General features: G+C 38.6%; 1 protein-coding gene across 1 annotated transcript in view; it reads right to left on the bottom strand.

The window, feature by feature from the left end:
* PLXDC2 (plexin domain containing 2) overlaps positions 1–26,282 on the bottom strand; it is a 415,329-nt gene that overhangs the window by 162,078 nt on the left and 226,969 nt on the right. Inside the window, exon 4 of the mRNA XM_004578559.3 lies at positions 16,316–16,385. Within this exon, the coding sequence (XP_004578616.2) occupies positions 16,316–16,385 (70 nt within the window). The remainder of the gene's footprint in view (positions 1–16,315; positions 16,386–26,282) is intronic.

The raw sequence follows: 26,282 nt of genomic DNA, 5'->3' as shown, positions 1-26,282 counted from the left end.
AGTCATTATTCAGATTTGGTGTTTACATCATTGATCTGAACAGATTTTGAAGGAACCACTAAAAATGCTCACAAAAGAATGGATGATTTTGAATGATCTGGCTTTGACAGCTGCAATCTTATTAAATACTATTCTTCAAGGGCAGAGGGGAACATCTCTTCAAGTCCCCTGCTTGAGAGCTTATCCAAACGGCACAGAGCCATGAAATTTGTTTGAAATTCTGCATTTGCACAGAGCCAAGAGGAGCCTGTGAACAAAAGCATACTTTGGAAATGTCAAAAGTAATATGCAGAAAGGCCTTATTTCCTACGACATAAAAAGAGAACGGGGGCAGATAAGCATGTAATCACTTAGAGCACTGATTTCAGAGAAGTTAATGAAAGCCAACAGGCACTAGCTCTCGTTGCAGTGGATACTGTCAGATCACAAAGAAGTAAAAACAAGAAGTATGTGCCCCCGTGGGAGACTCTGGATTCCGGACACAAAACAGAGGCAGTTTCGATCCTCGTATAAGACAGTTTTGGACCCCAAAGTCTCCATCTCAACCTGACAAGCAAATGATTCCAAGACAGTAATTAGACTCTATTAAAGGATGAAGAGTGGCTTCTCTTTTCTTTTATGGTTCACAAGTAATTGAGGCTTAATTTATGCTGGAAACCTCTGGTTGTTTTCTCAGGGGTATAAGGAGAAACATTCTTACTAGTGGGTTTTTACTACAGACTCCATAACAGGCAGATGTTACAGAAAGACACGGTGTTCCTTACAGCCTGTGTTGACCCCTAGGTATAGATAACATAGATTCAGGTCACTTACAACAGGGTTGCCAACAATCACATGCGTAGGTCTGGCTGCTAGCTGTGAACTGAGTAGCGGTGGCAGTGTCTGGCAGGCTCAGAGGGAACCTTATTCCCTGTGGTCCTAACCAGCTTCCCCATGTCTCTCTCAACAGATACAATTCATACATGTGCAAATTTTAATACGTATGTTGAAATCAGAGATTAGAAAATGTGACTTTAAATAAAAGAAAAACTTTTGGTTGTGTTTATGAAAACATAGTATCTGCAAAGTGTGCAGTACCCATACTCAGGTGCAAGTCCATGTGCTGGCTTGAGGCCTCCCTTGCCCTTCTATTCTAAATCCAGGTTGCTGACTTTCTGCCCCTACCACAAAGACACTCTACAGTGGCCACTCATGAAGCTACACTCGTGGCAATGGTCAGGCAGAGTCAGTTTCCAGTCTAACATCTCATCAGTTCTGTGGCAGCCACCTGCTAAGCATGAAGTGTTGAAAACCACAGTTACAGTGCAGTCAACGGAAACAAGATTTTTTAAAGCTGCAGTGAATAACAGTATTTTTTTTTTGGTAGCCAGTAGATGAGAGCCTAGGACTAACTGTGCCAACCTGTCTGGAGAAATAGCCCATCACTAATAAAGAATAAAAGAAATCTGTGTTTTTGTCCTTGACCCGAGGTAGTAAGATGTTTACCACCTAAGAAAACACAAAAGAAATAAAAAAATGCCACATGGGCAGGAATAAAAGGGTACTGATTGCTCTACAGGGATATTTTATGGATTGAAAACTAATGTTAACTCTTTACTTCTGCCACTGCCTTCCAGGCACCTTGGCTATCTGGTCCTGAAATTCTATGTCCTACATCTTCTTGAGCAAAGCGAAGCCAGAGGTGTTTGTGGCTAATCTGCGGGATCAGGCTTTCCTGCTGTTTCACACTGTCTACCAAGAACAGCCAGCAGCTGAACATAGTTCTACATAGCAATGCTTTCTGAAGAATCTTTGGGTCTGGAATTCATCCCTGTTGGCTTGAATTTGTCCCTGGCCCTTGGCCTTTGCTGGGAAGCAGCCACCTTCCCATCTCCAGAGTCACAGTTTCTCAGAATTCTGTGCTGTGGCTTCAGGAAGGCTAAGTCTGAGCTTTCTCATCTCAGTGCCCTGCTTTCTACAGGCCAGGCCTGAACACCAGCCAGGCTGCAAGACATACTGCCCTGCAGCTGGATGAGTATCAGGGCCCTTGGGTCCATAAGAGCTTAGCTTGCTTCATGTGCTGTTTAATCCCAAAGCCCCTAAAGCCTTCGGATAGTACCACAGCAAGTAGCGCTGCCGCAGTCCTGGACCACCCCATTCCTGCCTCAAGTCCTGTACAGCCCACTCCCAGAACCCCAGTGCTTCCTGCTGCCAAAACTGACAGACTTGCAGTAACACAAACTGTTCACCTTTTCTTCATTCTCCAAAGAAAATACTCATATTCTGTGCTCACTTGCCATTGATAATCTTGTTACTTAGCTGGTATTTTTTAAAATCTGATTAATTACATGACGATATCAAATACCTCAATGTGACTTTGCATTTGAACTAAGAATTCTTTTTCTGCCCTTTGTGGTTCAGCAATGTGATACTGTTTGTCTTCAGGAACACTAGTTATGTTAGAATTGCAGCTTCTGTATTTTAGGATAGCCATCATACATCCCTCAAAAGAAAAAAAATTAATACCTGTTTGGAATGACATGAGCAACTTCAACAATTTTTCACTGACTCCAATTCAAGGGGACTTGAGTCAGCGCCACCCTTTGGTATATCCGGACGGAGTTCCTGGCTCCTGGGTTTGGTAGGACCTAGTGCTCACTGTTGTGCTGCTTGAGGAGCAAATGAATGGATGAAAACTTCTCTCTTTTACCTTCCTGTTTCTCTCTGTGTCATTCTGCCTTTTGAGTAAATAAATCTTTTTAAAATCATTGATTCTTTTCGTTAATTATTGCCAGAGTATACCAATTATTAGACTCTACCAATAAAAATAAAACATACACTGAAGAAATTTATTCCTAACAACTTTTACCAATAACAATTCAAATTATTAATGTCTGAATGGTAATACATGCACACAGTAATAGCTCAAAACACACAAATGCCTGAACATTACATCTTCCTACCTTTGGGTACTCACCAAGTCTATTTGAGGGTGACTAGTGTTAATGGTTTCCTGTATGTCTTTCAAGAGATTTTTCTATTCACTTGGAAGCAGATATATGTTCCTTCCAAATTATTTCTGAGAAATCTCATGCATGCTTACATACACATGTGTGTGAGTGAGCGTGTGTGGGGACACATGCAGACACATTCGTGTACATGAATAAATAACTGCATCTTGCTTTGTTCACTAAGCTCACAGAAAGCTATTCAATTCTGTTTAAAGATCACATGATAATTCTTTCTAAGTGTGTATAATGGTTTAATCTTTCCACAGTCTGAACATCTCTACCGATGAGCATTCAGGTGATTTTTGATCTTTTACAAAAGAAATTCTCATATACAGTATTCCCAAATGTATAATTACACTTTAAAGAATACACATTTTTCAAAGTAGAAATCCTACTGTTCTACTCTGCATGTTTTAGTGGATTACAATGAATTTTCATGAGCACTGCTTGAGGAAACTTTTTATTCCACACTCTAGCGAAAATACTAATGTGCAAAGCTCACTTAAAAATACTCCCAAATCACGAGCAAAAATATTAACTATTTTAATTTTCAGGTCCATAACAGTTAATAAGAATGAGTTTATATACCATTTCATAATTTTAGCAGCAATTTTATCACTAAAAGTTCTCATCTTACAATAGATTCGTGATTTTCATGGTTGTGGTAGATGAGATAAGAAGAAAATATTTCTATGAAAAATGAAATTCATGCATATGAGGCTCTCAAAAAGTTCACAGATCACACATATTATGAAAAACCCATGCACAAACTTTAAGCTTCTTTACAACCAAAGGAACATGTTTAATTCTATTTTTTTCATGAACATTCTGAAGTAGCTTCCTAAAGGTTCAAACATTTGCAAACATAAAATCTCAATATATTCCCCTAGTGTGTTCTCCTATATAATTTACATATATATTTATGTATTTACTTATTTTTTTTGCAAGGCAGAGTTACACAGAGAAGGAAGGAGAAAGAGAATTAATACTCCATCAGCTAGTTAACTCCTCTAAGTGATGTGGTGACTTTCTGAAATGTAATGAAAATATGACAATTATTGACAAAATGCACCCAGATTTCCTAATTTCTTAGCTGATGCCCATTTTCTGTTTCAGGATTCCATCCTAGGCATTACATCACATTTATTTTTCACATCTTTTAAGCTCCTCTACGTTGGGACAGATTCTCAAATGTTCTTTCTTTTTAATAACCTTGACCTTGAGGAATGCTGATCAACTATTTTGATCTTAGGTGTGGTTTTGTTTTGGCACCTTTCAAGATTTTATCTTTGCCTTTTGGTTGCTGTTGCTGCGTTTTTAGTTGCAAATAGGGTGCAGTTACGGTTGCTCATTTCCAGGTTGGGGTTTTGTGAACATTCTGGTTGTGTCTGCCAAGTTTCTAACATGCTTGGCCATTATTATTACAAGGATTTCTTCTTTTTCTTCCTCCTCATTATTAACCACTTGTACATAGCACCTTTCACACCTCTCCTACAGTTCCCAGGCACTGTCTTATTTTTTTCTTTGCATTTCAATTTTAGAAATTTTCCAGTTTTTGGCAGGTTCCAACTCTCACATGGTTTTCTTTGTAATGGACTAGTTCTCTTTTATTCCCTCCTGTCTCATTCTTTGGAGTAATCTAAAAAAAGTCGTGGATTTACTGTATAAGGTATTAACTAAAGAATTTTTTAAATAGCTGTGAAAATTGATAATAAACCAATTAAAAGGCATTTTCTTCCATCTTCTTAGCCTTCAGCAGAAACTTCTCATTAGAACATTAATTCCAGCAGGTTAAATGAAAATCTCTCAGTAGCCTGCAGGCTAGTCAGACAAACAAAGCAATCTAAACGTATTATCCCCCATTAGAATTAATCAACCAAACATGCAGACCCACTGCTTCGTTAGTGCCATGTCTTAGCTCCAGAGCTGTGCAAGGTGAAGAAGAATACAATTCCACATTTTTACCTTATATCCATTGGGTTTTGGTGATTTTGGAAGACATCTCAAAAACAAAGGTAGCATGGAAACAGTTGGTGCACATCAAGAAATGTATTTTCTAATTGAAAAGCCCAGCTTCACTCATAAATTTAACTTTTAATTTTGCATTTGTCATCGGGCCTGCAATATATTTTTTGATGTGGATTGTTAGAAATTAAGTGAATCTCAAAGCAAAGAAGGGCCATCTGCATGCCACCAGGGGAGTGTTCCTCTCCATCTGGCTGATGTTTTTCCTATGCTAACTCTGCTTTCAGGACCTGTCCATAATGTTCTTGTTATACAAGGTATAAATTAAGAGACGTAATAATACCAGAGGTCTGTTGACTATATTGATGCATATTCTCTGATAATGAGTTATGCCATCACAATTAAAGAAAGATGGTAAGATTCTCTCCCTTTGCTACAAAGGAACTTTCTAAAATTTCTAGAAGGGTGCCCAGTGTTTAAGGCCATCATCACTGAGGAGCCCTCAGAGGAGACTGTGAACTGTACTCAGCCATCCTGATAGAGCAGACATTGCAAATAATCTACAGACTCTTGTTTCTCTGGCCTTCCAGGATTATGTTCAGTCCAGGTCCCAAGCACTCTTTGAACTCCCTTCTGTGATTTTTAGAGATTAATGTTATTGATGATGTCAGTAATGAAACCAAAAGACCTGCTACTTTTACAAGTAAAAGGAATACATGGCATGGTAGCCTAGAGGCTAAAGTCCTCACCTTGCACATGCCAGGATCCTACATGGTCACCGGTTCGAATCCTGGCTGCCCCGCTTCCCATCTAGCTTCCTGCTTGTGGTCTGGGAAAACAGTTGAGGATAGCCCAAAGCCTTGGCACCCTGTACCCGTGCAGGAAACCAGAAGAAGCTCTGGGCTCCTGGCTTTGGATTGACTTAGTTCTGGCCATTGCAGTCACTTGGGGAGTGAATAAACAGATGGAAGATACTTCTCTCTGTTTCTCTTCCTCTCTATATATATGACTTCCAAAAAAATTTAAATGAATCTTTAAAAATAAGGAATAAAGGAGAAAAGTCAGATGTGGGTAACTACAGGGATAAAATGCATTATCTACATATCATTTTCTATAAAACAGGTATTGTGGATGCAAACTAGTCTTTGTAATGAATCCTGAGACAGAAAATTTCCAGACACTGAGACAGGGTTAGTAATCTGCTGAAGATAATGCAGCTATGATGTGCTTGGCTTATAAGTCTCAGCATTCTCATTCAACAGTCTAGTTTTCATAACCAAATATGATTGAGTCTCATAGAAAAAGTTCAAGTTTTGCCTTTGGTGGGACATAAGGGGTCTTATTCCAGGCCATTCTAAAATAGTCAGAATCTATTAGGTCAGTCTTACTTTGTGCAATGGTTTGTTGTTGTTGTTGTTGTTGTTTCAGGATGCAAAACATTGGAGCAGATACCAAATACTGCAATTTCATCTATTAAACAAAGTCAGGCAGACTCCATCTATTTTCAGCTGTGTGATGTATATAAGCCTCAGTGTAATACTGTTATTTCCCTGAATGTGGCTACAGTGCTGAGGGAAGGATAAAGCAAAGAGTTACTGCCAATGCTTCAAATGAATCCCTGGATCCACTGGAAAGATTCATGGTACCTTCTGGAGACAAAGGTTACCGTGTGAATATTCAGGACAAGTGCAGGTGGATTATTCTGTGGCAATTAGTGCAATGGCAGGGGATGAGTCCAGAAATCACATTCATCTCTGCTAACTCATCTTCGCCAATCCTATCCTACAATATCGACTTACGCATTCTTCCTGTCTCTCTTACATACTGTTGATTTCCCTTAGCAAATTTCTGTGTTTTAAAAAAATTTTATTTCTATTGACTCAATGCAAGTTTCTGGGTGGACTCTAATTGTTCTGCTGCCTTCACCTCCAACTACACATCCAATGCCCAGGCCCAGGGAGTCAGTGCTTATAAAATACATATGTGTCCTCACGTGGCAGAAACCAGACAGCATGTGTAGGTGCAACTGGAGAACCTTCAGCTTCTACTGTCAATGCTGGACAGTTTGGGGAAGGAGAAAATTACCAGGCAGAACTGTTAAGAATAAATTTTCAGTCAGCAGAAGTGCATCTCAAAGAATAATTTAGATACAGAAGAGAGAGACATGTGAAATCTTATCTTCTTGTTTAGGAATTCTTGAGACTCAAAGTTGTTACTAAAATTAGTGAGTACAACTGGAATGGATTTAATTTTGTACAGTATATCTCTTCACTGTAAACGGGCATCAAATATACTTCCTGCTAATAGTAATTTTATAAAAGACTAAAGTAACCCATTCCCTTTATCACTTGATTAGGAAAGTTAATGGATGCACAAAGTTATAAGGATCTATACTTGAAAGAAAGCAAGGTTGGTATCTATCACCATGAGCAATAACTAACTCTTCCTCCTTTCAAAAGCCTTTTATTCTTGCTATTAATCAAGTCCAACTAAAAAAGCATTAACTATTATTTGGAGTTAAAATGAAAAAAATGTAATATGAAGATGGAAGATTTGGTAATATACTTTCTGAAAACTCAAACCACATGTCACATATTGCGTTTGTTTAAAAATCTTTCTTATTTGTGGGGGGAAGGTTGTGGTATGGTGCTTTCAAGGCTGGCATCCAATATTTGCATGCCAGTTTCAGTACTGTTCAGCTTTTTGCTAAAGCAGGTAAGAAGGCACTGGAGAAGTATCCAAATCACTCATGTGGGAGACTTGGTTGGAGTTCCATGCTCCTAGTACCAACCCCAGCTATACTGGTTATGTATGGAGAAAATCAACAGAGAGAATATTGCTCTTCCCTTTGTCCCACACCCCCAATTCCACTCTCATGACTCTGTCTTCAAATGAATAAATAAATGTTTTAAAGAAAGTCTTCTGTTGTTGGTATAGTGGTGTGAGGAGTAAAGTCACAGCCTGTGACTTTTGCATTCTATAGAGGTGCCAACTCATGTCTTGGTTGCTCCACTTTTAATCCAGCTTCCTGCATAACTGTCTGGGACAAGCAGTGGAAGATGCTTGGCCCTTGCCACCCATATGAGAAACCTAAATGAAATTCCTGCCTCCTGACTTTGGTCTGGCTTAACTCTGGCTATTGTGGCCATGTAGGAAGTGAACAAGTAAATGGAACATCTCTCTCTCTCTCACACGCACACACACACACACACACACACACATGCACTCTCTCACTGTATCTCTCCCTAACACTGCCTTTCAAATATATGTTTTTAAAAAGAAGAGCTTTTTATTTGAAATTGGAAGGGCAAAAGTCAATGATTATTGAACAGATACATAAAATACTGTAATATCAAATTCAGTATCCTCACCTCTAACAGTAACAGTTGTTATCCTTGAGAGCTGAACTGCTGGATTAGGATGCAGGGCGAAGAAAGTAGATGTATGTTTTACTTTTGCCCACTTGATATTTTTGAGGCCCAGCCCAAACTGATTCAGAATGTATTACTTATTGAATAATTTTTTACTTGTTTTAATAACTTGTCATGTGGGCTGCAGCTCCCACTGGTTTGTGTGAGGGCCCAGTGTGAAGTGGATAGAATCAGGCTGAACGGTCACACCCATTGGTTCATGTGGAGGACAGGGCTGGAAACAGAACTGTACCAGCAATTGCAATCACCAGCATATGCATAAGCTGATTGGGGTGACGGACTATGCTGGGCCCTGCACTGGCAAGCACACACAGTATTCTAGCCTGGGATCATCTCAAACAAAGTTTCTTTGGGGATTTCCACAACTGAACTCCCGGACTCAGAACTCCAACCATGAAGATAAAGGCAGGTTCCATGTTCAGACCATGGAGTGCAAGTATCAAAGCAGAGCCTCCTCAGAGGCTCAGACAGAGCAGTGGACAGCATACCCAGGTGCACATGGAGGATATGGCAGTCCATCGGAATCTGCAGATGACACTTGGTACCACAACAGAATGGAGGACAGAACAAATAGGTCAAATACCCCAGCCATGTGTTGACAGTGAAAATCTGGGAAAATGGAGACTCTAAGTTGGACCATGTCAACCAATGGATTCTGCAGCGATTCATCGGACTTGGAATGGAGAGATTGGCAGCAATTCAGAGCTGTTGAATTATCAAAACCACTCGAGCAGGACCCTTGGAGCATGCCCCACACTGGGGATCTGGGATGGGTGGGAGGCTGGGTGGGACTTCTCCCTTTATCTCCCCCTATGCCCCAGATACAGAAAAAAAAACAATGTGGAAACAATAGTCTTACCCACTTTCCTGTAGCCCTTGACCTGTTGTGCCATAATCAACTATGTAAATATTTTCAAAATAAAGAAAAAAAATAGTTGTCATGTGGCAAATGAAGTTTTTTGATGAAATGTATAAGTATAAACTTATATAGAAGGATAAAACTTAAGTCTCATTTGACCAAAGTAATAATTGCTCACCACTAGCTTTTATTTGCAATTAAAATTATTTTTTACTTGAAAGAGAGAGGAGAGAAAAAGACACATACACACACAGCCAGAAGCCCAGTTAGGATTCCCACGTGTGTGGCAGGGAGCTAATTACTTGACCCATCACTTGGCTGCATCTCAGAAGGAAGTAGGACGTGGAAACCGCAGGTGGAGCCAGAACTCGAAGCCAGACACTCCAATATGGCTTCTTAAATGTTCAAAGCAATATCCTAAATGTTCACCACCTCTCTTCATGGTAATTATTTTTTTTAAATTTAAGCTACCACTGATTCTGAATCTCATGTCCAACCATCTGCAATCGTACATATTATAGTATTGCTGAATCATCATCTGTCAAGATGCTTAAAACTAAGGGCCAGACCAGCACTCCCATCCCCAACTGAGCGCTCACAGTCACATGTATGCATGATAGATTGAGCCAAAACATCATTACTAGTGGTGGTCACAGGAATTAAAAATTAAATTCTCAAGCTTCAATCTGTATTTTGAAGCATTCAAGAGTTCACATTAATCACCTAGTAATAGCAGAAAAACCAATTAAGGTACTCTAATAGAAAGAAAATAAATAGGGTGACATACAACAATGCATTTTAATAACACTGTTAATGAAAATATTTTATGAAATACACAGAGGACCAGCTTCCTACTGCACAAAATATTTGTATCCTGAAGTATTTTAAAATAGAAAGATGGAGCCCAGTGCGGTAGCCTAGAGGCTAAAGTCCTTGCCTTGCACATGCTGGGATTCCAAATGGACACTGGTTCTAATCCCGGCGGCCTCACTACCTATCTAGCTCCCTGCTTGTGGCCTGGGAAAGCAGTTGAGGACAGCCCAAAGCCTTGGGACCCTGCATCCACGTGGGAGACCCAGAGGAAGCTCCTTGTTCCTGGCTTGGCCATTGCAGCCATTTGGAGAGTGAATCAACAGACAGAAGATCTTCCTCTCTGTCTTTCTTCTTCTCTGTATATCTGGCTTTCCAATAAAAATAAATAAAATTTTTTAAAGAATGAATAAAATAAAATAGAAAGATGAATGAGTATGTTCAGATTCTGCTATCAGTGAACCAGAAAATAAGATAGCATTTCCAATGCATTATATATATTTCCTGTATGGATGATTGAAAATCTTGAATATTAAAATGCTTAATAGCCAAAAATTTCTTTCATTTTTGTCATTTATAAATAAATACTCCAATGTTTAGTTTCAATTTGCATATTAAACTAAAATACTAGCTAACCAATAATGAAAAAGATATATACTTATCTTTTATATATACATATGTAGAGAATATTTTTATAAATATAGTATATATAAGGGTCATACTATATTATATGTATTTTTAATGTATTTTTTATTCATTTCAGAAACAGAGAGATTGTCTGCATTAATTTTTCTTTAAATGTCTACAATGGCTGTGGTTGAACAAAATGGGGGTGAGTCCAGAACGCAATCCAGGTATCCCACAAGGGGTCAGAAACCAGTTCTTGAACATCATCTTCTGTCTCCTAGGACACACGCTACCAGGGAGTTGCAATTGGAAGATGGAGCTAAGACGAGATCCTAGGTCCTCTGTTAGGAGATACAGGTATCCAAAGTAGTGTTTTAACCATTGGTCAAATATTCACACCTACATTCAAGACATTCACTCTACTTATTCATTCCCTAGGTGCCCACAACAGGCAGGACTGGGCCAGGCCAAAGAGCCTGCAGATTAAACTGGGTGTTGTATGTGAGAGGCAGGGATCCAATTATCTGAGGTATTACCTGTTGCCTCCTTGCGTGTGCAACAGCAGGAAGCTGGAATAGACAGTAGAGCCTAAGCATTCCAATACGGGACGTGGGTGCCCCGCGTAGCATCTTACCTTCTGTGCTAAACACCTGCCTCTACATCTGTATGTTTCCACTACTTTGCATTTTGAAATTGTATTTATCCTAACAATGATACAAGGATTATCTTGAAGTTAATTTCAGCCTTAAATAAATTTATCCGAGTGGGGGAACAGGAGAAGGGAGAGAAAAGAGGGAAAGTTTTCTAAAAGATGAGTGGGAAATGACTAGGTAGTGAGGTAAGAGGTAAGATAAAAGGAAACTGTGTTTTAAAGTATCCACTTTATTTATTTGCACTACCTGTATTAACCACAAAAACATTTTCGCTTTTCTCCCACATTCAATGCAGAAACAGATGAAAGTGGAGTTGCTAGACACAAAAAGAACTGGCAAGTAATGGAATTGAAACCTATGTGTTCCTACTTAAAAAAAAAGAAACAAAAACCTCCCAGCACTACTCTGTCTGGAAGGCTCTGCAATCCACTTTATTCAATCTGATTTGTGGATTCCATTTCTCTTCCAAGCCTTCCCTGGTTAGAAACCTTTCTAAGATTCCTAAGGCTAGTGAACATTTGTCATGCAGGTCTTTCTGCTTACACCATCCAGTCAATCACAAAAGAGAGCCAGGAAAGTGCATTCCAGAAGTCCTAGGTACAGCTCTTTGGCTTCACTCACTGCACCCTAATGGGTCCCTTGGGCTGAAAGCCTTTCCAGCTGCAATGATTAAGCCGCTCACATGATTTGTCTTGTGCCAGCTCCTTCTTCCCTTTTCCACCGTATCCATTCTAGCTTAGGCGCCATAACCTAAAACTACGCCCTAAAAACCTGGTAATTCCTTTTTGTCTCTATCCCTCTCACCCTGCCCTGCCCTCTACCAGGAGAATAGGCCAGGCCTTCTTAAGCTAAAAAACTCAATGTTTGCTGGATATCACTCAAGTCCCTAAGGTTCAAAGTACGCTACTCTACTCCCTCTCCACATCTACCATTTGCTGGACTCTTACTTCAACCTAGGATTCAAGCTAAACAGTTTTCAAACACACAGGCCCAGAACTATCCTAGCTTAGTACCACCACATCAGGAATGTCATTTTCTCTTCCAGCATTTTCTCAAACTGCCTCTGCTTACTATAATCCTATCTTACTTTAAGGTCAATGTCAAATGTTAGAAGTATTAGCTCTCTCCTTTGTTTTTCCCCCAAAGATTTACTTATTTGAAAGGCAGTGACAGAGAGTCTGGGAAGCAGTAGAGAAGAGAGGAGAGCAGAGGAGAGGAGAGGCTAGGAGAGGAGAGAAGAGGAACGGGGAGGGGGAAGAGGAGAGGTAAGGGAAAATGTGGGTATTGCAGGGGAAGGGAAGGGATGGGTGGAAGGGGAGAGAGATTTTGTTTTTAAGATTTTTTATTGGAAAATTAGATTTACAGAGAGTATGATCTTCCATCTGCTGGTTCACTCCTCAAGTAGCTGCAATGGCTGGAGTTGAGCTCATCCAAAACCAGGAGCTCTTCCAGGTCTCCCACATGCTTGCAGGGTCCCAAGGCTTTGGACTGTCCTCACTGCTTTCCCAGGCTCCAAGTTGGATGGGAAGTGGAGTAGCTGGGATACAAACCAGCGCCCATATGATCTCCTGGCACGTGCAAGGCAAGGACTTTAGTCACTAAGCTACTGTGCTGGGCCCAAAGAGAACTTTCATTTGTTGATTCACTCCTTAAAAGGTTGCAAAGGCTAGAGCAGGGCCAAGCTGAAGCCAGGAATCAGAAACTTCATCTGTGTCCCCCAAATGGGTGGCAAGGCCCAACCAACTGAGGCATCTTTCACTGCTTTATCATTTCGTTTGCAAGCTCATTCCTTAAAAGGTTGCAAAGGTTAGGGCAGAGCTGGGCTGAAGCCAGGAGCCAGGAACTTCATCTGGGTCGCCCAGCTGGGTGGCAAACTCCAACTGACTGGGGTATCTTTCACTGTCAGACACATTAGCAGGAGCTGGATCAGATGCAGAAGAGACTCAAAACAGTGCCAATGAGGGCCAGAATATCAGCTCTTTCTGTAGATCTGCTCACAAATGGTCCAACAAGAACAATATCCTATGTGACCCACCTTTTGTGCCAGCACCACATAAAGGAAATTTCTCTCATAACTTACTTATTTCCAAAACTTCTTAAATTCTAAACTGCACAGGAACCATACTATCTTTTGTATTCACTGAAGCCTCTTGTATAGTGCCTTCTACAAAAACCACTATTTACTGAATGAAAAATAAAAGAACAAGCAGTCTAGGTCACCATATTCACTGTTTCCATTAATGAATTCAATCAAGCTTAGAACATACTAGAGTAAAAAAAAAAAACAACTGTACTGACCATATATAGACTTTTTCCCCATTATCATTCCTTAAACAACACAATATAACAATCATTAGGGTATTTTTAAAAGTTGATGACAATGAAATTAAACAGCTTATTTCGGAATCCCATGCACAAGATTTTAGTAAAATTCATTTGCACACAAGAATTCGTATTGTATATCATCGATGTGACATGAAATATTATAAATAAAGTAATAAAAATATGGCTGAAAGTGTACATGAAGGAGCTGGTGTTTTGGTGCAGGTTAAGTTGCTGCCTGACGTGTTGGTATACTGTAAGAGTACCAGTTTACACCTTGGCTATTCAATTCCAATCCAGATTCCTGCCAATGTACCTAGGAAAACGATGGAGGGACTTAGAAGCACACTGGAGACTCGGATAAAATTCCTGCTTCCTAGCTTGGTGTAGCCCATGCCCAGCTACTGCACCAATTTGGGGAAAGAATCAGAGGATGGAAGAGCTCCCTACCCATTTCCCTCTCTTTCTCTCTGTTATTTTGCAATCTGCAAAAAATAAATAAGCAAATTTCAAAAAAAATAAATAAAAGAAAGCACCAATGACCATTAAAAAATTTTAAGAAATTATACAAGAGGATGAGCACAGGCTATCTGCAAATACAAAATCATGTTTGTTATTACGATATTGACTTAGGGGCTGGATGTGGTACAATGGGTTCGGTCTTTGCTTACAATGCTGGCATCCTGTATTGTAATGCTGGTGTTTCTGCTTCTAATCCAGTTTCTTGCTAACTCACCAGGGAAGGCAGCATAAAATAACCCTCACTACCAGGTGGGAGGATGGAGTCCATGGCTACTGGCTTTGTATTAGCCCCAGCCGTGGTGGTTATCACAGCCATTTGTGGAATCAATCAGGGAATGGAACAGGTCTCTCACTCTCTTTCTGTTTCTCACCTCTACCACTCTGACTTTCAATAAACAGAATTATTTTTTCAAGTTTCTTATCTAATTTAGGGCTAATGAATCAAACTGACCTTTTAAGGTATGATAAAAAGTTGCCTCAACTAACTTTTCTAATCCTACTACGACATATCTTTAAGAAATACATCCTTGATTTCACTCAGTGTCAGTGAGTCACTGTCTCAAACATACTCTGCTCATTTCCTCTTCTGTGAATTTACTAAGGATGTTCCTGTGTGTAACTGACACTTCCTTCTCTATACAACCACAGAAACTAACATCCTCCAAGAAATGTCTTAAACAAGAAATTCTCTAAAATCTGACATGATTCTCATAGCTTTTTGAACTCTATTATTTGTTCATCCCTCATGTTTTTGATCTTCTAAACACTTTCTCATATCCTCCTTCACCTTGTCTGATGGTCCATAAGCTGATACATCCCAAGTAGAAGGACTTTTATCTATCACTGTTCACAGTACATGCTCAATAAACTTCTATTGACTTACTGAAGCTTGTGACTGTAAATCTATATGTGAATCTGAGAATATTCTAAGACTTAAAGTGAGACAAAAATGCTCAACATGGTTTGCATACCATCCAGACCAATGAGATCCAGGGTTGATGGGCACAGTTTCAGGCATGGACATTGATAGCCCTTTCAAACTGCCATGGATATATTCAATTTCTTCCTCATTGGCAGTTCAATGTATGGTTTTCACTCATATTTCTGCTTTGTCTATCCTTCTACCTAAGGCTTGCACAGATAGTCTCTGGAATTTGGATAATCTCTGTTAGTAGTACCCAATGATTAAAACATCTTTGACTTCTGGAATGTACTCTAGGAATGACATTTGCCTTGCTAAGATATTGCTAATCTCCAAACTAACCTCCAAGTTGGTAGAGGAAAAGCAGTCTTACAAATTCAAACTAGATTTTATGTGTATTCTAAAAATCCTTCAATTGGATCATTAGCTAATATGGTGTTTAATACAGAAAAAATGATTAAAGTTAACAAGCTTTGGCTCCAGCATTTGTAGTACTGTGGGTTAAGCTGACTGCATTCTGACATTCCCTGCGTGCCAGTTCATGTCCACTTCTAAGCCAGCTCCCTACCAATTTGCCTGGGAAAGCTGCTGAGGATGGCCCAAGTGCTGTGGTGCAAGCCCCTCACATAAGGGATTCACGTGGAATTCTGGGTTTCCTGGCTTTGTTATGGCTCAGCTCCAATCATTGTGACCATTTGGTGTGTGAACCAGTGATTGAAAAAATCTGTTCCTCCTTTCTCTGGAAATCTGCCTTCCAAATAAATAAACTTCAAAAAACAATTCCAAACATAAATGTATTTAGCTCTCTATTGCAGAGCTTTTATCAACTACAAGCAGTGAAAAAATAAAACTGCCCAAATCCCTTAAGCACCATTTTTTCTAGTCCTATTCATCTTACACCAATTGTGTAGACATACCATGTTATGAAAGAATTCATTAGAATTTACAAGGAAAGCACACACACACAAAAAAAAAACAAATTACAAGGAAAGCAGTAGTGAACTTAAGCTGAAAATGATTATAATTATATGTACTTTCTGCTGAAAACTTTTTTCCAATAGGCATATTCTTTCTTAGATATTATTTATGACCTTAGCTTTGTGATAAAAGACAATGGTTTTCCCAATACACATCTTCCATGCAAGATCAGATCAATTAAAAATAATAACTGCACTGAAACTCTATTTAGGGCGAACAGTAGAAAAGCCACTTACCCCCAGTTGCCACAGTGATTTCACGTAGGAAATGGCCATAAAATGGAAAATCGAAGGATAGATTCACCCTCTGCAAGGAACAACACAACACCAAAGAGGAAAATCAGTAATGTGCAGAATGGTAAATCTAGAATGAAGAGCCTTTCGCTTAAATGTTTCTTCTGCATTAGTGTGCTATTATTGTAGGTGAATGGCACTAAAGAATACTTCTCCTGAAAAATAAATGTTCAAAGTGTGTGCCAAGAACAAAGATGGACTGTTAAGGCCTCTTGGTTTGTTCCTACCTTACAAAGACTGTCTAAAACGTAAACTCTAAATCAAGTTATTTACCCCAATACCACCACTAAATTTTAGTTGTCTACCTAACATTTGATTCAGTCATGAGGATCAACAATTTTATTTTGGGGTGCTTTTTAGTTTGACTAATTTTTCCAGAACAGTAGTGAATGTTACATGTCAAGATTAATTTGATAAAAATCAGACAATTTTATTTTGCAAAATTACAAATGAAATTTCTTCTGTGTGCATCCTATAAGAAAAGTCCATTTCATAGGGGAGGATACCTTATACCTACAGATCTCAACCTGAAGACATTCTAATTTTAAAAAATACAATGAGTATTGCAGAATTAGCATATCATGCCCATTGCTAAAAGCACAGTCATACGATAAACAATACTGGTGTATAGTGAGCTACTTTCATTTTACTTAAAGGAAAATTAGAGATACTTAGGCAGAAATCTCGTGAATTATGTCCTCTGATTTATTTAGAAATTTTATTTATCTTTATTGGAAAGTCAGATACACAGAGAGGAGGAAAGACAGGGAAAAACATCTGTCTGCAGATTCACTCCCCCAGTAGCCACAACGGCCGGAGCCTGAAGTGATCAGAAGACAGGAGTCAGGACCTTCTTCTGGGTCTCCCATGCGGGTACATGGTCCCAAGGCTTTGGGCCATCCTTGTGACTGCTTTCCAAGGATGTTAACAGGGAGCTGGATGGGATGCAGAGTCACTGGGATATGAACCAGCACTCACATGGGATCCCAGTACGTGCAAGGCGAGGATTTTAGCCACTAGGCTACCGCACCAGGGTTTTGGACTCTCTGGTTTATAATATTTAAAAAAGAATATACACATACATGTGTATTTATAATAAAAGATCCATACTTTTTGTATTTTTGAAATAATATGGAAAGAAGTGACTTGGGAGCCAGCATCATAGTATAGCAAGTAAATATAACATCCATGATGCCAGTATCCCACATGGGCAACCATGCAATTCCCAGATGCTGCACATTCCATCCAGTGTCCTGTTAATGTGCCTGGGAAAAGAAGCAGAAGAATGAACACCCGTTTCAATGACTAGGATGAGATGCTGGCTCCTGATTTAGGCGTGGCCCAGCCCAACCCACTGTGGACATTGGGAGAGTAAAACAGTGGAAAAAGAGCCTTCTCTGCAATTCTGCCTTTCAAATAAATCATTGAAAATGAAATAATATAAAGTAGATGCATTATAACTGGGAAAGAAACAACAAAATAGAATAAAATAAATATGATTCATAACAAAAATGATCAAGTGAAATGAAAAATATTCAGAGGAAAGTACTCCCATTCACTGGCTTACAGCCCTAAAGTGTGTACAAGCTACCTATAATAAAAAGGCTATTACATTAAGATTCCACGATTTGCAATGTGCATCTGTCCCAATACACAAATTAAAGAAAAAATTAGGAAAGTATATCTAGATTGGATTTAGTCTTTCCAATTTTGCAAATGATTGCTTTTTTATATCCATCAGAGATCACTAATGACTTACTTGGCATGAAATTAATCATTCCAAATTTATAGTGACTCTCAATTAGGTGTTCTTTTCTTTTTAATGAAAGCCACGTCTTCATAAAGGGTTTATCATCATTGTAATTTTCTGCTGACTCACAGGAACAACAAAGCCCATTTTCACAGCACTTGCTGAAATGATTGGTCACTAAAAAAGCTAAAATGAAAGCTCCTATACCAAAATCATTTATCACAGAGAACATGTCAGAAATAATTTCATAAGGGCACTTGCAGTAATATATTATTTTCCATCACTCTCATTTATTGCCACACTCATCATTTAGACAGTACCAAACATATTTATTTCAAATCTGAATTTGGTTTATACATACATCACAACCCATAGCACTCTGCTAACTACTATCAAGGAATACAACACAAGTTTGTGTATGGGGGATTTTCTTCTGACCTTTGTGATTTAAACATTTAAATATGTTTGAGATTTTATTAAGACATATAAAGACAAAGGATAAAGAATTTTTGTTAAGAAGCAAATAGGTCCTCAAAATTTGTTCTATACATTAATTAAATTAAAAACAAACTGTGATTGAAATGCTTCCCTACTGAAATGACCAGTTTGCCTGGGTTATCACCATAGCCTGCTGAGGAACAAAGGCACCTGTGGAAGATGCTACCTCATACACAGCTGATACTCCATGCACCAATATCACAACAATTTCTTCATAGGCATCTTGGCTCCAACTCTACATTAATTCATAATCCATACTATCCAGCACATTATTATTGTCCTCCACTTCAGACCACTTGGACTAGAATCCCATCATCCCTGTGAACAATGCCAACACAGTAAAAATGAGCTGTGAGGCCCAACATTTAGTGATCTTACCACCTCACAGCTTCACCAGTGCTATTCTGCTCTACTCAACTATAGAGAGCACCTTAGCTTTTTCACCCTCCCACCACTCTTACTTCTCCATGATAACTATTCTGGCTGGAACAATCTCTCAGCCTTGATTAGTCATGATTTTCATTCTCTTCAAACTCTGACTTAATTTGGGTCACTCTGCTCAAACACTTGGGCACAGACTGCTTTGTTTTCTTCTTCTTCTTCTTCTTCCAGAAGACGATCTTAAAATAATTTGCTAAAAGTGGGAAAGTAAGACAACTAAAAGATAAAATCAATAATTGCTATGGTATGGGGATGTTTCCACACTATAGCTCCATGAGTTGCATCCAGGTCTCCAACAAGGATGGCCAGGACACTAGTACTGCTGCTTTCCAAGATATCAACAGTGAAGTGGATTGATGACCATGTGTAATGCTAGCCTTGAAGGAAGACACACAACCCCTGTGCCATCACACTGGCCCCAAGAACTCTGTTTAATCCTCTAATTACACACACACACACACACACACACACATACACTCATTTTAGTGCAAAATCTTTGCACACCAATGCATAGTTTTTTTGTTTTTTTTAAAGTTTTTTTTTTCATAGTTTTTCATATAACTACTTCAAATGAAAAGGAACTCAGAAGCAGAGTGTCAGAGTGGTTAGCATTAATGTGAGAGAAAAACTAACATTTGCATCGAGATTGTTTGATGCAGGTTGCACTCCCCATTACTGACACACACAAGATGAGGACTCACACTTAACGGAACAGGCTGCATGTGATTATCATCCCTCCTTACAACACATGTGGGCACACACACACACACACACACACACACACACACACACAGTATAATAAAGTAATAGAGGAAGAAACAATCAAAACAATTTTAAGCACCCGAATCCCATAAAGTATTCTGAAGCTAAAAGCTGATATCTTCAACATAATCACTCTTGAATACCTAAATCACTATATTGTCATGGTATGGTACAGAAACAGATATTACAGGTAGATGCAAGGATGTTTTATTTGTCCATTCATTCATCCAATCAACATGAAACTATATTATGAAAAATAAACAGTTTATTAAAAAAATAAAGGTAATTACTATACCTTGAATATTACGCTATCTTGGACCCCATCTTTTGAAAAGAAACCAGGAAAATTGTCATATGAGAGCCCAATTAATTAACTAAGAGTCTACAAACTACAACAAAAGCTAGAAGGGAAATTTTAAAGGGCCAAGAAAGTCAAACTACCTGAATTTGCTAAATACTTTTTAAACTTGAAGGAAAGGGGTTAATACTAGAAAAGAGGGGCAAGGGTGACTTTGAAATGGACAAAAACAAGCATTACTTCATTATATGGTGGAGGGTATGTTTATGAAATATTTAAAGCATATGTAAGGTAATTTCAAAAGAATGGAAAATGAAATAAGAAGGTAAGTTTGTTTTGGCACAAAAGACTGAAATCCATGCATATTTTTCTCATAATATGCTTCAAAATAAGCGCATCTTTTAATTCTTTTTTTAACACCATCTCTCTGACTCCTCCATACCCCAGCCAGAAAAGATTTCCAAGAGGGACATGTAGCCAGCCAGCCTGCCAGTTACCCAGTACCAGGCCGAGGTGGACGTCAGGAGACAAAAATGCAGACGAAGTCTGAAACACAGCAGAGTAACTGTTTGGGGCCTTACCATCCATATGGGAGACCAGCAAGAAGTTCCTGCCTTTGTCCCAGCTCATGCCTGCCTATTACAGCCATCTGGAAGTGAATTAGTAAATAGAAGATTTCTCCATACCTCCCACTTAAAAAAATACACATCAGATTCCAAACTGAAGTGCTTGAGCCATTGACCTGCTGCCTTCCAGGCTCCCCACTGGCGAGAAGCTATAATCAGGGTCTCAGCTGAGATTCAAAGACAAGCACTATGACATGGGATGCAGGAGTTTTAACAGCTAAAGCAAAAGCCCACCCACCCCAAAATGCCTGCAGTATGCTTGCATGTGACTGTGGCTTTTAAAACAACATGCTTTTTCAATGCTTGTTCCGTTGTAATTTCTGTTGGCAACTGTCAGACTCACCCAGGGTTGCACTGCTTGCTTTTCTAACTATGTCTATATGTCTTATTTCTTTTGCAAGCTTTTCTTAAGCCTCCTGCTCTCCATTTACAGCTAATTATTATCTCTACTAATTATTGTTTAAATAATACAAGAATTACACTCCTAAATTTACCCTAACCGCATTTAACTTGGCTGCCTATTTCCTATTGGTACGACAAAGATAAATTCGTCAAAGCCTATAAAACCTTAGAGAGAAGCCTCTTCCTAAGAGTTAAGGATCTAGAGAACAGTGATAATCCTCAAAACACTTTTGACAATGTCATTAATGGAAAGTGTTTTTGCTTTAGGGCATCATCTTATGTGCAGTAATAAAACTGCATTATGTTCTGCTTCCCTAAGTCTCTTTATTTTGTCTCGGAAAGTCTCTTTATTTTGTCCTGGAGCAACTTGTGGGAAGAAAATTAGTAGTAACTATAGTTTTGATCATTGTTGGTCTCTTGAGTTTAAAATGTTGCATATGCGTGGAATATAGGAGGAATCCACTTAAGAATGAAATAATGGACTAATATTCATTTTTACATATTTATAATATCCTGTTTTAATTATTTAAATAAATTTTCCTGAGGGGGAACTTTTATCTCCCAAAACTATCAAACAGGTGAGATTTTCTTCTTTTTGTTGTTATTGATAAAGGAAGATTAAGATTTTCCAAAATGACTTCAAAAAAGCAGATCAAATAAACTTGGATTTATGTAAGTTTCAGCTTATTTGTTGGTGCCAAATATTAATCATGGGAAATCACAAGCTTAACAAATAGATGATTATGGTGAACTTAATTCTTCCAAAATGTACAGAACTTTCTTGTGATTAAACTCATCATAAAACACATTCACCTACAAATGCTTAGAATAGACCACTTACGTCTTATTCTTTTACTAATCATGAGATACATAATTCACATTCCTCTTTGAATGGAACTAGATGGAACTTTATTTTTCAAATTTTCAATCATTCTTTCCTAATTTTTGAATGGCTTAATTTTAGAGTCAGAGAGGCCTGAAATTACATTCCAGCACTGGTACTTAACTGCAATTTCATAAAAGATTTAAGTGTGTTAAGCCACAGTTTGCTCCAGTCAGTTCTTTAAAATGTCATTATAACGATCAAATGACTGGATAATACCTGAGTCTTCACAAGCACCATATCTATGATGGTTAAAATTGCATCATGTACATGAAGGTATCTTGCACAATAGTTCCTCAAGCTAGTTTCTTAAACAAAAGTAGCTCCTTCTCTTTTGTGATTGCTAATATACAGACGCAAATGATTTGATATATTTTCTTTTTGTTATGCTACACCATCACAATACATTACAAAAGGTTAAACTAAGGCAAGCAAATTGCTTTTTATGACAGAACTGACATCACAGTGACAAATTATATTTCCAAGGAATGCTATGATTCCTTCATTTTAGTGATACTGAAATAGCCAAAATGACAATCTTTCTAGATGTGAGAATATTTATGTCAGGCATTATCCTAAATATTCTGCCTGTGTTTAATGACTATGTTACAATCTGTGGCTGAAAGTATGAAGATAATTGTATAGCATCTAAGTATGCCCTAAGAAAGATATTTGCTAATTCCAAGTCAACAACAAAAAACTTTACAGTTAAAAACAAATAGGGCCCTGTGCCCAGTACCCTAGTGGTTAAAGTTCTCGCCTTGAATGCTTCAGGATCCCATGTGGGCACTGGTTCTAATCCTGGCCACCCCACTTCCCATCTAGCTCCCTGCTTGTGCCCTGGGGAAGTAGTTGAGGACTGCCCAAAGGCTTGGGACCCTGCATCTGCGTGGGAGGCCTGGAAGAGGCTCCTGGCTTCAGATCAGCGCAGTACCAGCTGTGGCAGCCCCTTGGGGAGTGAATCATTGCACGGAAGATCTTCTTCTCTGTATATCTGACGTTGCAATAAAAATAAAAATATCTTTAAAAATATAGAAAACTAGAAGCATCATAAAGTGGAAAGCAGAAGGGGAAGAGTGCAAGGGATAAGAAGCAGGGAGCCAAGCTCACTATGGTAACTAGCCCCAGCCTCACAATGACTAACTCACTGACATGATAATGGCATTAATCCACTATTACAGCACATTGGGAAATCCATTCATTCCCAGCAATGTACCCCCTTGATAGGCTGCACAGAGGACAAAATATTACTGCTGTCTATATTTTTGCTAAACACAGAAACTTGCATTTAATCACACAGAAACTATGGACAATATCCATGTCTAAATAGGAACACTGCACAAAGTAACTGGTCAATACTCTTCAACAGTGTTAAGTTCAGGAAAGACAAAAGAATTCTCATACATTGAAGGAGACAAGGACATTAGGGAACAAATGCAAGAGGATAGTCACTCTAAGTTAGATCTTGGAAATGAAAGAATAATTTTTACAAAATTACTGTTCAATACTCTTAATAATGTGAAGTTCAAGAAAGGCAAAGACTGTCATAGATTAGAAGAGAAGATGATATTTTAGGGATAAAAAAAAAAATAGGCCTTCAAAGTTGAATCCTAGACAGGAAAAACTACACCTGGGAGACAATTAGCAACAAGGAAATAAGATTTACAGACTAGCTGAGGGCATACCAATATTATTTTTTGGTATTGAAAATCATTATATGTATATGTATACACATATGTATATATTTTTAAGCACATACACATATAACTATAGACTATCAGCATTCATGGAGGTAGGTGAAAGCCATATAAAAACTAAAGTTTTGCAAGTTTTTTATTAACCTGTAATTATCTCAAATCAGAATGTTATATAAAGGGCCCAGCACAATGGTTCACTGGCTAAATCCTCACCTTAGAAGCACTGGGTACCCATATGAGTGTCAGTTCCTGTCCAAGCAGCTCTACTTCCACCCAGCTGCTAGCTTATGGCCTGGGAGAGCAGTAGAAGATGGCTCAGGGACCCTGCACCTATGTGGGAGACATGGAAAAACTCCTGGGTCCTGGCTTAGGATCAGATTAGCTCATTTCTGGCCACTGTGGCCATTTGGGAGTGAAAGAGTGGACGAAGGTTCTTTTGTTTCTATCTCTCCTTCTCCTCTTACATCTGATTTGCCTTATCAATACAAGTTTTTTTAAAAAGTTTTTTTTTAAAAGAAAAAGACATTGAATGAAAAAAGAAGTAATAAATTCAAACCACTGAGACAGCAGTCAATATTTCCATCAAATATGTTTGACACCAGAACTCTGAATCTCCACAACATTATCACTTTATCTCTCATCTCAACTGCTGATTCACTTCCCAATTGTTACCACCCATCAGTAACCACTTTCCACCTGAAATCTTTAATACTGTCACTCCTTCATATTTTCAGTCTTGGTATCCAACTAGGTTTTATAGAATATGTAGTAATAATAAAATATAATCAGAAAGCACCTTCGTGGAAGATGCTAAAGCCACACAAAAGAACAATCTGATAACAGTGCAATAGAATCTCCCCAGAAAAAGTTGTCAAGAATCACAAAAGTAGGATGAACAAAGCACCCAGTTGATCCGGCAGTAGCAAATTACGAACCAACAGAGGCCTGATCGCAAAGCAAAAATTTCACCAGATGCCCTCATCTGAACTAGTCTATGTGGATCCAGAGCCTTCACTCATCACCCTCCACAAAGAAATCAGGAACCTCTTCCTTAAAGTTACAAAATATTTAGCTTCCTTCTGAAAAATTCTTAATGGTGACTGACTTTCAATTCCTTGTTCACCAATTTTAGAGAAATTACTTCACTTACGAAAGTAACAAACTGACCAGTATCAGAATGATCTAAACGGAAATAGTCATGAGCTTCAGGACAATGCTGCAGTCAATACTGACCACACACACAAGGGCAAACATGTAAAGGGATGTGGCCAAGTGATTTCATAACCAGCTTGTGATACACACAAAAAAAGAGCACTACTCAAGGATACATTTCTTCTTTGGCGAATGACACAGGACTGGATAGAGAGATGGACAACACATAAACAAATTACAATCGATAGGTTTCATCAACAAGCAAATGCTAAGCAGAAAAAGACAGAAAATGGAGTGGTATTTATAAATGGGCAGTATTCAAGTGAACTTTTAAAGAAATATCATTTATTTATTTACATTTTTGAGCTAGAGTGAAATAGTCAGGGAAATACAATGAAACAGAGCTCTTTCACTCTCTGGTTGCAACCCAGGCCTTGGAGAGGCTGAAGCTAGGAGTCAGGAATTTCATCCTTGTCTTCCACATGGGTGTTGGGGGCCAAGTATTAGGGTCATCTTCTGCTGGTGATCATGGCTTCTTCTTCCTCCTCTTCCTCTTCCTCTTCCTATCCTTCTTCCTTTTATTTTTGCTGTTTTTGTTAAGGTTTACTAATTTATTTCAAAGAAAGAGAAAGAAAGATAGGAAGAGAGAGAAAGAGAAACAGCTTTGACCTACTTTTTCACTCTCCAAATGCTACAATGGCTACAGCTAGGCTGGTTTGAAGCCAGGGAATAGGAGCTTCCTCAGTGTCTCCCACGTGGGTACAGGGACCCAAGGCTTTGAGTCATCCTCCACTGTCTTCAAGTTACATTAGAATGGAGCTGAATGGGAAGCGGAGCAGCAGGAATTTTAATGGGCATTGCAGGCAATGTCTTTTACTCACTATGTCACAGTTCAGGCCCTCCACTGACTTTTAAAGTGCATTAACAGGGATCTATACTGGCAGCAGAACAGCCTGGACCGAAATTGTTACCCCAATACAGGATACAGAAATCAAGATGTTTGATCTGCTGGACCATAAGGCATATTCCTGTGATGTTCTTTTTATACTCCTTATAATGAAATCCTGTATCTAGGTCATAAATGTGTCTTCCATATAACACAATAAAATAACACAGTTGATAAGATAAGTAATACTGCTACTAACAAGCAAGATTCTAAGAAAGTGGGGTTTTAATCAATTCTCAGAGTGATGACTCAAAACACTGGAAACCTATTTAACAGATCAAAAGGTTCCAGGAAAGGGGGTAATCAATATGCAAATAAACAGGCAGGGAACTGGGTAATCCTTTCAGAAATAAAGTCCATCAACTGAATTGATTTTCTGTTAGAAATAGCAAACTCTTCCGTACTTCTTTTTCATGGCAGAACTGAGAAGTTAATTAACCCTGCACATTGAATGA

The sequence above is a fragment of the Ochotona princeps genome, chromosome 10 (assembly GCF_030435755.1).
Source record: "Ochotona princeps isolate mOchPri1 chromosome 10, mOchPri1.hap1, whole genome shotgun sequence".
Taxonomy (NCBI): domain Eukaryota; kingdom Metazoa; phylum Chordata; class Mammalia; order Lagomorpha; family Ochotonidae; genus Ochotona; species Ochotona princeps.
Note: the sequence above shows the minus strand (reverse complement) of the source record. Positions and strands in the feature narration are given on the sequence as shown.